At 45.1% G+C, this 14726-nt stretch overlaps 1 protein-coding gene across 1 annotated transcript in view; it reads left to right on the forward strand.

Annotated features, from left to right (window-relative positions):
• Positions 1-6: 6 nt before the first annotated feature.
• UBE2QL1 (ubiquitin conjugating enzyme E2Q family like 1) overlaps positions 7-14726 on the forward strand; it is a 35347-nt gene continuing 20627 nt past the window's right edge. Inside the window, exon 1 of the mRNA XM_006762470.2 lies at positions 7-397. Coding sequence (XP_006762533.1) covers positions 44-397 — 354 coding nt within the window. The 5' untranslated portion in view covers positions 7-43. The remainder of the gene's footprint in view (positions 398-14726) is intronic.

The following is a 14726-nucleotide window of genomic DNA, read 5'->3' on the forward strand; positions in this document are numbered from 1 at the left end:
GGCGCGCCAGCAGCACTGCACGCAGGTGCGCAGCCGGCGACTCATGAAGGAGCTGCAGGACATCGCGCGCCTCAGCGACCGCTTCATCTCCGTGGAGCTGGTGGACGAGAGCCTGTTCGACTGGAACGTGAAGCTGCACCAGGTGGACAAGGACTCGGTGCTGTGGCAGGACATGAAGGAGACCAACACCGAGTTCATCCTGCTCAACCTCACCTTCCCTGACAACTTCCCCTTCTCGCCGCCGTTCATGCGGGTGCTCAGCCCGCGCCTGGAGAACGGCTACGTGCTGGACGGCGGCGCCATCTGCATGGAGCTGCTCACGCCGCGCGGCTGGTCCAGCGCTTACACGGTGGAGGCCGTCATGCGCCAGTTTGCTGCCAGCCTGGTCAAGGGCCAGGTAAGCGGGGAAGGGCTGGGGCGCGCGGCCCGTGATCCTACCCAGGGAGCTGGCCCCTTCTGCCATCTCGCTGCGGGACCGAACTGCTATTGCGAGCGGGCCTCCAACCGGGGGACTCCAGGGACTTCCTGGAGCCTCCACTTCTTTCCCCAAAGCGTCATTATCCTTCCCTACTTTTCCACCCGGTCGCTCCTGATCCTCCACCCTATCTCCGCCGCTCTCCTCACTTCTTGTCTCTCCAGAATGCACTCTCCTGCTTTCTCGCTTCTTGCCTTCTCCTTTTTCTCCTCTCCCTCTTACTCTCTCCCCTGTGTCCCTCAGGTCTACCCTCTCTTCTCTGTCCTTTATCCTCTTCCCCACTCCTCCATCTATTCCTCTCTTTCCAGCCCTCCATCCCCTCCCCCATCACCACCTCCCTCTCTGCCTTTCCTCCTCGCCAGCCAGTCTCCCCCACTCTCCTCCTTCTCGATTCACCACCTCTCCCTCCCCAGAATGTCCTTAAAGGTGGAACTTTATGTGTAACGCAGGATCCAGATGTCCAACCTAGTTTACCACCCCACCACACACACACACACACACACACACACACACACACACAGTTTCCTCCCCACCTTCTCAGGTGGGTGCCCTGCAGGTGGGCGCTCTGCGGGAGGCCCAGACACCCTCTGCTGAATCTGCCCCCTGGCTCTGCTTGCTTTTCCTGAGCAGCAGCTAGTGTAAAGGTGAAAATTTTGCTCTTGAGAAATATCACGGGAGAGGCAGAGGTGTGGTGTGAGTGTCTCCATAAGTGACAAGGCCAGACTTGGTCAAGGAAATGCCTGGTACCTGTCCCTTCCAGGACCTTCACCTCTGAGGTAGAGGTTCAAGGTCTTGGTTTCTCAGACCTGTTTCTTCCTTTGGTTTCCTCAGTAGTTAAATCTTGCATCAGGGCTAAAGATTTTTCACTGAATGTTGAAATAAGGGACAAGTTTGATGGCTGTCTTCTCACCTATTGCACCAGATGGCAGCTTTACCGAAAAGAAACCCCAGGGGACTTGAGAGCGGAGGAGAATGAATGACTCTCCTGAAGTATGTTCCCACTTGGCTGCAGACAGGTGCACGAGGGTTTTATCTTCCCACATTAGGTGCTCTTCATCATATTCAAGTCGGTTGATGTTTTCCCAAATCAATATTAAATGTTACTGAATAAAATCATATGGGCTTCCTAGATTTATGAAGAATAACTGTTGTGCTTAGAAGACTTGAATGACCTCTATTTGGTCTTTTTACAGCCAGCGTATCAGAAGCGATCAGTCCCTCATCACCTTCTTCTGTCTCTTTCACTGCAGGATCTTTCACACTAATCAAATAATGCTTGTTCTGCCAATTTCACTAGAGCCAGAGCCCCTGGGATACCAAGCAAAGAGCATCCTAACTCCAGTGGAGAAGGGCACTGAATTCTTGACTGAGGAATGTTGTTACCAAGTAACTATCCTGCTACTGCATCTTTTCTGGGGCTTAGGTTCTACTTAATTCTTGAGTTAGGAATAGGATGGATGTGGCAGGTCTGGAAAGACATCTTGAAGTGAGCGGGGTTTAACTCTTTAACATCAGAGGTTCATTCTGAATCAATGCTGGCTCTGATGTAAGGTGCCTGTGAATTGAGACCAGCCCCAGGGGTGGCTCAGGGGTCTCAGTTTATTTTTCAAATAGCATTTATACAAATTATGTGGGAGAAGATTTCGTAGAAATGCCTTTGTTATTTATTGGTAATCAGAACTCTCTGGAGCAGTCTCTTATCTTTTTTTCATTCTTCACAGTGAAGATGACTTTGGGGGTCAGGGAAAGGAATATCATTTTGTTTTATAGAATCACAGAATCACATGTTAGATTTGGAAGAGATCGTAGAGGTCACCTGGACTACAGCCTGCATTTTAAAAGATGCAGGAAAGTAAAGGTCTCAAATGAAAGCTAAGGAAGTCTTTTTAAAAAGAACCGCATCTTAGTTAAGTGCTTTCCATGTTTATGTTAATGCTATGAATAATAGTTCTGTTGGTGCCCATGTACTTCTTTTAAAATAGGCACACCTTTTTATTGTAATCAAAATTGAAAGTCTTGCATACAGCTTGCAAGTCACAGACTTCAGTGTAGTTATCAATAATATTTTATGTATTGATTTCAAAAATCTTACCTAATTTAACTCGGGGTCCTTCACCTAGCATATTGTGTTATATTACCTATTCCAGTGCATTCGATATCTGAAATGAAGGTGAGAACTCAGCAAAGTTATTAAAATCCCAATCAGTTTCTTTGCTTTTTCCATGCTGATTTCAATATCCAAAAGGGAGGAATGTAGAATATACATAAACTATTCGAAATGCAATCTAAGAATGGGAGAAATGAAGTCATTAATGTTTCAGGATTCTGTGCACAAAAGTGTTTCAGGAACCTGAGCATTACTGTGCCTTTCCTACCTTTATGAATTCCCTGCCTACAGGTTGCTCATTGCAGCACCGTAGCTACCAAATTATTTCCATAGTAAAAGGTAATAGGCTTTGGGGGAAATGCCTGATTAGGCATTCCAAGAGAACCAGCACTGCTACCAAACCAGTAATTACTTTAAAAGAACGAATCACTCATTCTAGTACGTTCCTCCATCTGTTGGCATTTCTTTTCGGGGTTCGGTTTCTTCCTAAGTGACAAAGTCAGAAAAGGCTCCTTTTTCTCTTTCACAATTGCTCACCTTACCTTTCTGAGTGGAGGATGCACCAAGTCGATTTTGTATCATACCTTTAGGGAAATCGTAAAATAATATTAAGGGTTTCATTGGTAATATGAAAAGATCAGCTTAACCTTTTTGTGGACAAAATAAAAGTTGGGGTTTATCACACGATCTGATCAATTCAGTCATTTCACAAAGCCTTTACCTGACTCTTTGGCTCATGTTATCAAAATCTCTGGTATGCTGCTGTATAGGTTGCAGCTGCTTTCAATGAAATCAGCGTGAATTTCTTGTGTGCTGTATTCGGTGTGGAGAAAGCGACATACTTGCAGGCGTATTTGTCTGCTGTCCAGCATGAAGCCTCTTTTGACTAATAGAGATATTTTAGGTAACTCTTGCTTTTCTATAATTGGATGAAAAGCCCTGTACTTTTAAAATGAACTGCTGACAGTGTTCAAACTTTAGACCATTATTTATACCCGTTATCATTTATTGAACCCAAAGGAGACAGTCCACAGTTCCTATAGATGATTTTTAACGTTCAAAGCTGTAAGAAGTTGGTCTTGAAACTAAAGTCAGATGCAACCAAAGGTAGAAACGACAGTGGACAGACTCTGGGAACCTGACATTGAAGGGCCCTGCCTGGAAGTGCCCCGGAGCTCACCGGCTTGTCCTCCAGGTGTGAAGTCTGGGATAATTGGAGGACTGGACAGAGACCCTCTTCTTGCAGTTGTGTGAGCATAAGGTTTCACAAAAGCCACTTGAGGGAGCACTAACTTAGGATTCTTTTTCACATCTGCTCACATCCTGCGTGGCCCCTTTTTAATTAGCTAGATGTGGCCAGGGACAGGGGACCAGATGGCACTTGAAAGATGGTTCCTCAGTCCTCCTCTATCCCCTCAGAGCCAACCACAGGACTGGACTTGCCATGAAGATAATATTGATCAGAATAATAGCGGCAGCCACTAACATCTGCATGCTCTTGACCTGGTTCTGGACCAGCTAAGTAAGCAATTAGGCTGTTTCACCTCACTTGGTTCTATTGTTTCAATGGTCAGTGTGCAGGTGAGGAAACTGTTGCTCCACACAGTCAGGTAAAATTAATACAACTTCATGTTCTAATACCAACCATGAGTGGCAAGGCCATGAAAATCAACCCACACCAGCAAAAGCTTCAGGAATGACAGAGTCAAGGCCACCCACCTGAGCCCTGGCACTCTCCTGGTAGCCTCTGAATTGTGACCTGCATGATGAGCCTTTTTGTCCGCAGAAGACAGATGTGCAGCCAGCTGTCAGCAGAAGACTGAGAACAACAAGACTGAAGCATCCTCAGATCTCAGTGTTTGAATTAAAAATTGGTAAGTGGTGCCAGGACAGTTATGTTTGCCTAACACCACCAGTTTCTGAGGCTTTTGAGTAAAGTAAACTGGCAGATGTGGCCACTTGTCAAAATGTGATGAGGAGGTAAAAGGCTCTGCAGATCACCTTGGTCATAACATGCATCAATGATGTAGGCCTTAAAGGGATCTGTACCGTGGGTGTCACTGGGAATCCTGTGTGCACACGCATGCACACACACAGACACACAGCCATCTTCAACGCTTCTTCCAAAATACAAGGCCTAGAAACAGCATTTTACTTGTGACTGAAGCATCTCCAGGTCTTACCAGGAAATAGATGAAGATGAACAGCGCTTTGGTTCTTAAAATGTATGAGCTTCTAAACTGTTATAATTGATGTATGTGTAAAAACCCTGTATTAGTTTCCTAGGGCTGTTGGAACAAAATTCCACAGACTGGGGGCCTTCACCAACTGAAACTTATTGTATCACATTTCTGGGCGACCCCTGTGAAAGGGTCGTTCGACCCCCAAAGGATCGTGACCCACAGGTTGAGAACTGCTGTTCTATTCTCTTCACATCTTCTTCCTTCTATTCATGTATGTGTCATAATCTCTTCTCATAAGGACCCTGCTCATATTGGTTAGGGCCTACTCTCATCAATATGTTTAACTTAATTGCCTCCAAATACAGTCACATTCTAGATAGGACTCCAAACATGAATTTTATTAGGACCCAATGCAACCCCTAAGGAGCCCAAACAGGGACTCCTTAACCAGCTTAATCCCTTGTTTCTCTAGAGCAGGAGTGGGAACCTTTTTTCTGCCAAGAGCCATTTGGATATTTATAACATCATTCTCGGGCCATACAAAATTATCAACTTAAAAATTAGCCTGCTGAATTTGGTCAAACATTTAATTAAGTCACCCCTAATGCCTTGGCAGGGCCAGACCAAATGGTTTCATGGCCTGGATGTTCTCCACCCCTGCTTTAGAGGCTGTGCTGGTTTGCAGAGTAACAACAATGGAGGCAGTCGTGTGGACACAGGGCCACACTGAGGAGGGTCAGGAGGGCCAGCCTGGAGTGCAGCTTGGAACAGACAGATGGATTCACCTTTAGAGGGAGGTTGGAGAACCTAGAGCGCAAACGGTGATAACCCCAGGTGAGCGACACCTGTGCGTTCACTCAGAGTGGACTTGAGGGGGTTCTATGAGTCACTGTGTGGTTTGTTCTGTGCCACGAGTAGGTAGTGGAAAGATTTACCCACCATGATGACTCTACAGCTTGAGGTATCCAGGTGCTTGACTGTTCAGAGGAAAAAATAGCTTGTTCTGCTATCAAGTAGGACAGGCAGGAGGACACAGACAGGACTCTGCATCCTAAAATAGTCCCACGCCAACTTGGCAGCCGGCAGCTCTGCTCTTCGGCGCTGCTCCTCCCCAGGCTGGTGGGACAGTTACTAATAGTAGGGACTTGCTTTGCCCTGAGTTGCCGACTTCTGAGAATCTAAACTTGCCAGAAGAGGATGTAATGCATGTCTGTTTGCTCTTCTGATTTATATTAGGGGTATGGGAGGTTTGTTTTTTTTCTTTTTAAGGAACAGCACAGTTTGGGGATTGTGTGTGTTTCGTGGAAAATGCCACTATGGACAGAGTTGAAGTTCCATTTAAAGTCTGAGAGCCACAACCCAGTGTGTCCCTTCTCACCCCCGGGAACAGGTGTGTGTGAATTCAGAAAAGCAGCCTCGGATATCATTTGGGGACGGCTAATTTTACTTATTTGTTAAAGCAGCCACTAGCAGTGGTCTCTTTGAGCCATATTTCAAAACTGAATCCTACTTTTTCGCTGTGTTGATAAGGTAATGAGAAGGGAGAAGGAGGATGGGTGACAGGTGTAACTCCTTTCCTCTCTGTCCATGGTTCTTGCCTGGTGATAAATCAGGTGTCCTGGGGAGTGTTTAAATAATTCCAATGCCAGGGCCCTACCCTCAGAGATTCAGACTCCTGGGTCTAGGACCAGGCCTGGTAGAGGCTTGTTGGAAAAGCTCCTCTGTGATTCTACGGGGAGGCCAGGATGGAAAAAGCCATGCTGAACCAGTAATTCTTCATCATTTCCAGTTCCACCATCTGGGATGTGGCCTCACACAGCAGCTGCAGCAGGGAGCCTAGGTGGTGGTGGGTATAATCAACCCTCCTAACCTTCCCCTCTCCACCTTAATTAGACTCACTGTCCCCTGTCAACCCTGATGGAGTGTCCTTGAAGCCCTGCCATCATAAAACCAAGTCCTTCCTGCCTGGACAGTATGCATAGAGCAAAACAGGTGCGAACCCTGCAAAAGGACATGTGTTCAAGACAGGTCACTGGCTCTTCATTAGACACAGCTGGGAAGACTGGAGTACAAACCATCCAGAACTATGGATAGTCAGCTAATTCACATGGCAAAGTATGGGGTGCCTGCCATGTATCAGGCACTTGCTGGGCACAAGGGGGTGAATAGAGACACGTAAAGTGCCTGACACAGAACTGACTACCCAGTGGGGATAACGCAAACCCATTCATATGCCTTTGACACAGCAGGCAGCTTCACAGTTACAGTTTGCTTGGTATTTGGGTAAGTGCCCATTCATTGAATATATGTGGGTGTGTGTACACAGGGGCTTTGGGAGAGGAGGGAACCTGAGGTCAACAGCATCTTCAAACTTCTGTATCACTCTCCCAGAGGGAAACCTCTACTGACAAGTGGGTGGGACTTGACTCTACCATTGAGGCTAGCCTGTTTTCTCAACATTGTTTCATGCTAATAAATGGAAAGAGCAGGCATGTCTCAAAATACACAAAGCTCTCATAATAGCAGAAATGTTTCTAATAATGTCTATATTTTCCTCCCAGGGAGTCAGCAAACTAAGATAAGGTTTTTTTGTATTTTCCTCATTGTCACACATTTCATTCATTCATTCATTCATTCATTCAGCACCCATTTGCTGAGGGTCTACCATGACTTGGGCACTGTATCCACATCAGTGGCATTTCCGGGACAACCCTTCCCCATTCTGTGTGTTTTTTCGTCCTCCTTTGGCCATCTCCCAGGCTGGGTAATTTGGAGATGCCAGGAGAAAGCAAGCTGAGATGAGCAGGAGGATCAAAGATTAAGAAAGTTAGGGGACAAAGCAGATCTGGGACCAATCATGTGGCAAAGAACTGAAAGAGGAGGACAGGGCATGAGAACCAAAAGAGGTTGTCCCCGCCCCCAACCCCCCAGCAAGCCTAGGTGTGGTCAGGAAGAGGATTAACTAGGATGCTTCCTTTCATGTTTGTCAAGCCCAGCTTTTCCTGCCCGTCCTTTACTCCTGACTCTGTGGATACTTGTGACTTCCTGCTTGGATTCCTGCATTGCCCCTATCCAGTCACTCTGCCCCTTCCCACCCTCCCTGCTGCCACCTTCCTGGTTCCTCTAAAATGCAAACCTGGCATTCTCATACCCTTGATTATGTCTCTTACAGCATAGAGCCCAAGCCTCTGATGATGCCCACCCATAGGCATCCTCTACTGCCATGGCCCCCACGGAGGTCCTTCTCCCACCAGCCCCTTCCAGCCATAGAATACCCACACTAGCTGGTTCTCTCCACCCGTGCTTAGCTGACAGATTTGCCTCCATCCGGAAAGCGCTTTCTCCCCATACACCAGGGGAGCCCTTGGTCATCTTTCAAAATGCTCAAATCCCTCTGCAAACAGCCCCTCACCACTCCTGCAATAGAGCAATGGCTCCCTCCGCTGAACCACCTCTGCATTTTCTGGAAGACTTTCATTTCTAGGCTTATCCTGCTAGATTATATTTACATATTTAAATGGTACTTCCCCTTCTCCTTCCCCTCAAATAATGCCTGACATTCCCTGTGTGCCGAAGGTCTGTCTCAAGATTGCTAGTCTGAGCAGACGCCCCATCCCTTAGCTTTGACCTCTCTCACAATGCAACATCAGATTGTGAACGTGTATCAGATGCCATGCAAAATGCTGTATGGGTCACTTGGTTAAATCCTTGCAACAGCCTATGAGATGGGCGTTGTTGTTATTCCCATCTTACAGAGGAGGAAACTGAGGCATGCCCGAAGCACATGGCTAGTAAAGAGCAGAGCTGAGTCGCCACAAGGCAGTTCAGTGCCAGAGCCACCTGGTGCTATGAGCTGTGGGAATGACAAGTCCCACCAAGAGGCACCTGCAGCTGGGTTGTTCCCAGGGGTCCCGATGCACCTTAGGGGAGGTTTGGCAATGATACTGTTCTTGGTTTTGCCACAACACCCACAAAGAAAGAGGTAATATATCCATCAAATCTAACACACGGTACTGAATTATCAGCAAAGTTGGACAACTAGGATGGTCCAAACTCACCATAAATTATTATACCTATTATATGAAATGGAAGAATGTTTTAATTCTTTCAAACTGTAGGAGAAAGATAATTATTACTGCTTTATTTCTTCGATACACAAAAGGGAAAGGCATTTTAAAGATTCTGAAAATAACTCAAGAAAAATGCTTTTTGAACATAATGGTTACATTGGTAAAATCACTCAAATTAAAGAAATTAGTTCTTTAAAAATAATTTCTGTAAAATGAATACTAATTCTCTGTCACAATATTGGCAAGGATTCTCAATATTGTTTAAGGGTTCTTTGATGATAGAGGTAAGAAAGAACTATGTTACAATGGATTTGATTACATTTAAAGTTGAAATGTATTCAACTCACTTGGGAATTGGAGAACAAAAATCCCAGACAAATATTAAGAGGGTGCTTGCCATTTTTTTATCTTGAAATTCAGACATTTCAAAATATCAGAATTGATTATACATCCTATATAATAAAAGCCTAATATGCTAACTGTCCAGTCATTCGTTCAACCAATCAAAGCATAATATGCTAATGATATGCTAAGGCTGCTCAACCGCTCGCTATGACGTGTACTAACCACCAGGAGTCAGACGCTCTGGTAGGTTAGCTTGCTGCTGATCAGGGTCCAGCTGATCAGGACTGAGCAAGATGGCCGGACATGCCCTGGAGTCCTCCTGTGGTCCTTCCCTGGCTGGCCAACCTCCCCTGTCCCTCCCCGGCCCCAATCATGCATCGGTGGGGTCCCTCGGCCTGGCCTGCACCCTCTCACAATCCAGGGTCCCTTCGGTGATGTTGGAGAGCTGGTTTTGGCCTGATTCCTCAGGCCAGGCTGAGGGACCCCATTGGTGCATGAATTCGTGCACCAGGCCTCTAGTTGGTTATAATAGCAGTTATTACTATTACATTAAGTTGGACATAATTATTAGAACAATTATTTTTGCCTTACCAATACATATGAATTAGGGCAATTTTTGTGTGTCAAGCTGGGCACCCACTTTGCTTCCCAGGAGACACCAGTCAGGAATGGGATGTCACTGTACAAAATAAATATGAGTTGCTGCAAGGATTTATCGGTGCCGAGGTCTTTCTCGGTTAATGACACATCCTACTTCACTCTGTTTCCAACCAGGGAAAAGTAGAAATATCATGGAAGAAATTTCAACTGAATTTGTTACAAGCTTAAATTAAACATAGCTAGCTTAATGTTGTAAGCTTTCAAATGTAACTTTAAAAAGTCAATGAAATACTAATGTAATCATAATTTCTTCTTTTTAAAAAAACATTTTATATTGACTTCAGAGAGAAGGGAGGAGAGAAAGAAACATCAGTGATGAGAGAGAATTATTGATTTGCTGCCTCCTGCACGCCCCATATTAGGGATCGAGCCTGCAACCCTGCGCCCTGACCAGGAATCGAACCATGACCTCCTGGTTCATAGGTTCTACCCTCAACCACTGAGCCATGCCAGCCGGGCTAATCATAATTTCTTTAAGCTCACTTTGTGACAAGGGAACTGTTTCTTATGGAAGCTTCTTCTGCAATCCATGTGTATGGGAGAACTTGCCCCTGGGGTCAGAGCCGCCCTCCAGCCTGGCCTTGGAAGGCAGAGCCTCCATAGCTGCATGTAGGGCCCTCTGGGGAAGCACCTGTGTCCAGTCTGAAAATGGCCTAAATCTAATGCAGATGAGCTGCTCAGGGTGGTCGCTGCCATCCCAACCCTCACAGACCTGCTGGTTTTGCCTTTGATCAGTTTTATAATGTAGATTATGGAAAATCTTAGCTCATAAAAGACAGTTTCTCTAACTGTAGGGTCAACCAGTAAAATTACATAAAGCTTAAAGGAAATAATTCTAATTCATAAATAAAGCTAATCTAATAAAAAGTGACTTTGAACACTGCTGGATTGGATTAGGATGATTTATTTTTAGTAATTTTACTTAAAAGAGGTTCCTAGCATCTGCCTTTTTATAGATAAGAGAGAAGGAGGCCTCTGGTCGGTTATTCTCAAAGATCAGTCAGAAAGGAACAGGAGAGCCCAGAACCCCTCCTGCCACGTCTGGCCCCCACAAGGCCATGGGGAGGACTGCGCAGCCTCCCAGCAGCTGGACACCTGTGGGCTTCTCCTTAGAATAATGTTTTTAAATGCACAAGATAAAATCCACAGGATTGCCAAGGAAATATAGTTATAGTAGTTCACCCTTATTCACGGTTGTAGTTAACCTCAGTCTGAAAATATTACATGGAAAATTCCAGGAACACACAATTCGTAAGTTTTAAATTGCACGCCATTCTGAGTGGCATGATGAAATCTTACTCCGTCCCACTCTGTCACACCTGGAACGTGAACAATCTCTTTGTCTTCAGCCTCCACACTATGGATGCTCCTGCCTGTTAGTCACTTAGTAGCCGTCTTGATTATCAGTTAGATAGGCTGTTCCAGTACCGCAGTGCTTGCCTCCCTTCTCTTAATAGCTAATTAGGGCCCTGGACATGGGCCCCACATCTAGGGAAGGCGAGCGACTAGATGTCTCCAGCATTTTTTCTAAGTCTTAGGACTCAAATGGGTAGAACAGCATTCTCACAACCAGAGGAAATGGCATACCGCTCATTGATCCTCCAGGATTTTTATGCTGTTTTTGTTGTATTCACAGTAATTTTCCCATAGTTTAGCAATATTGAAATCTGAAATCCAGCATCTGAGATCATTAGGGCATGAAGCATCCTGTCCCCATTGTTTCTCCGCCTGTTGTGCAGATCATTCTAAGGAGGGATGTTATCATCTATGTGGAAGAGAGTCTATAACAGTATCTAAATCCATGTATGGGCCTGAGTGGTGTTGCCATAACTACTGCTTTAGGTTTGTGATGTTTTCAGCATCATAGTCACCAAATAGAAATAGATCTATCCAGCATTGCTCAGGTTGTTTTTCATAGTTATTTGTGTCTCTTTCCTGCAAGCTAATTACTTAGCTGTCATCGAATCTTATGGTTGAGATCATTTCAGTTGCCCAATCCAAAGAGAAATATTGAAGGCCCTCAAGCCACAACTTGGCCCCAACCACACACCATTTGGAGTTTCCAAGGCTGCCGGTTCTCCCTTTTGATAAGTGAGTGGGCTCAGTTGAAAAGGATGAACCCAGCAGGCTCTGTTAGTTAGCACCTGACTGTGTTGCCTTTGAGGGGCCAGTAGACTACACAAGGGCAGGTGACTATCATTTAACCCTTTCAGACCTGTTAAAAAGGTGATAGATGGTCCCACCATGACTGTGGCCAGAAAACCCTCAGGGAGTTCAGAACGTGGTCTTGGTCAGCACCCAACCAGGAAAGACACCCGAGACCCAGGACTAAAAACCCGAATGTGGGGGGAAGTGTATGAAGGACACAGCCAGCAAGCAGACCTAAGAGGCTTGGGTCTGGGTTGGAGAAAGGAGAGAAGATTCTACCAGCAGGTGCCAGCAAGGGGCTTGGGACCGAGACAGGCTGGTGAGAACAAGTCAGACCCCCATCCCAGAGCAAAACTTGCATTCACAAAGCACTTCCGCATGCATGGCTTTCTGAAGGCCCAAGACAGGGAGGCGTGCGGGCATGCAGAACAAGGAGGCTTGCACACGGAGGACGAGGCAAGTATCTGCTTCTCGAGTTCCTGCCAGTAATATTATTGAACCAGACCACTATGTCTCCAGAAGGAATGAGGGGCTGAGATAATCTCCCAGGGGCATCTTCTTCCCTCTATATTGTCTCATGTTGTAGCATCAGCAAGCAGTTGTATCAAATACCCAAGTCTGAGGGACCATTAAGTAGAGAGCGGATGGTCCGCCACGAAGGGCTGGGCAGAGTGAGCATGTTACAGGATTCAGGAAGTAAGAGATGGCCCGTGCTCAGCTTGCATTCAGAACAGAATACGCCTTATCCAAATTCCTATGGATGGTCTCCATAGATTCGATGGAAACTTCCACACTGTACCACTAAATTAAGTTGCCCCCAAAATGTTGAAGGAAATGTTCAGTCTACCAAACTGAAGAGAGTCCAACCACCTGACGTGCAGCAGAGCCAAACACTGGACACCGAGTTTTGCGGTGGCGAAATTAAAGCAGTTTATTGGCAAGGCACCAAGCCAGGAGAACAGGAAGCTATCCCTTAAAACCTGAACTCCTGCTGGTTTTTAATCAAAGGTTTTCAAAGGCAAAGATAGAGGGTTAGGGATTAGGGTCTCAGGTGATGCTGACTGGTTAGTTCTTGTGTAAGCTTCAGTGGTTTTCCTTAGTCCGGTTAATTCAGTTCCTGACATCATCTTGTCTGGAGCCTTCATCACTGTGGTCGGTGATCTAACTGGGCTGAGGAACCAGGATTCTGCAAAACATCTCATGATTTTGTGTCAGTGATGTTATCTTTAAAGCCGAAGGCAGAGACTAAACATCTTGTGACCACTGTTATTGTTTAAGCTGGTGTTGCTTTGTGCTTAAGTAGCTTCATTTTTCTATTATCTCAAGCAAAGTGTACTTTTAAACACTTTTGGAACTTGGGTTATAGGCAGGCCTTCAGGAGATGACCAACATACTTTCTTAGTCTTTGGCTATAAGCTATTTGACAATCAAAGCAATTAAAATATTTAATTGAAGACTATACCTACATTTCTAGAGTCTGTGGTCTAATGCCTACATATGTTTACTGATGACTGTCAGTTTCAAGATCTTGGCCACAAGGAAATGCTTCTGACATTTTTTGCTTCTAAATCTACAGTGAAAGAATGCTATTTTGTCATTTGTTTGGTCTTAAGGAGAATAATGCAGTGATATTAACTAGCCTTATAAGTCAAGCATAATTTGAGTGAGTGATAAAAGAATTTTTCAAGCCAAAACCGGTTTGGCTCGGTGGATAGAGCGTCGGCCTGCGGACTGAAAGGTCCCAGGTTCAATTCCGGTCAAGGGCATATACCTTGGTTGCAGGCACATCCCCAGTAGGAGGTGTGCAGGAGGCAGCAGGTCGATGTTTCTCTATCATCAATGTTTCTAACTCTTTATCCCTCTCCCTTCCTCTCTGTTAAAAAATCAATAAAATATATTTTTTAAAAAAAGAATTTTTCATAGGTAAACTTACCTTTTGAAACTATGAATCTCTAAATCATCCATTATTTTCTACTTAACATTTTCTATCTTATTTTTTTTTCTCTACATAATTACAGTGACTATTGGCACCTTGTCCACAATCTTCAATTTTTTCATCTCCTGCCAGCCTCGTTCATTTCACTACTTTCAGGTAGTCTTCTAAGTCAGTAAGTCACTATTGACCAGTAGGTAGCATTTTTAAAATACTTCAGAATATTCTAGAAGGTTTCACTCTGAGGTTGGATGAGTAAATCCTTTAAAACTTTTATTCTTGGAAACCTTGAACATACACCATATGTTAAATTTATAATACAGTGATTCTAGAGGAAGTATGGGGAGAGAACATGGAAAGAGCCCCTTGAAAAGATGGAGAGAAGCATAGCATTTCATCAGTGCAGGACCTTGAATGGGTCACCCTCCATTTTTTCACACTGCCATTGACTGCAAAAGTTGTGTGTGACTGATACCTCCTCCCACACTCCATGGACCTGGGACTGCAATCAGGCCACAAGGAACCAGGAGCTGAAAATTGATCTGAAATCCCTCAAAACCCAATCAGGCTTAACATTTGTGTTGTGATTTTTTTTTTATTTAAATCTTTATTGTTCAGATTATTACATTTGTTCCTCTTTTTTCCCCCCATAACTCCCCTCCTCCCAGTTCCCGCCCCACCCCTGCCCTCACTCCCCACCCACTGTCCTCATCCATAGGTGCACAATTTTTGTCCAGTATCTTCCCACATCTCCCACACCCCTTTCCCCCCAAGAATAGTCAGTCCATTCCCTTTCTATGTCCCT

Source organism: Myotis davidii, unplaced genomic scaffold, assembly GCF_000327345.1.
Source record: "Myotis davidii unplaced genomic scaffold, ASM32734v1 scaffold135, whole genome shotgun sequence".
In the NCBI taxonomy this organism is placed as follows: domain Eukaryota; kingdom Metazoa; phylum Chordata; class Mammalia; order Chiroptera; family Vespertilionidae; genus Myotis; species Myotis davidii.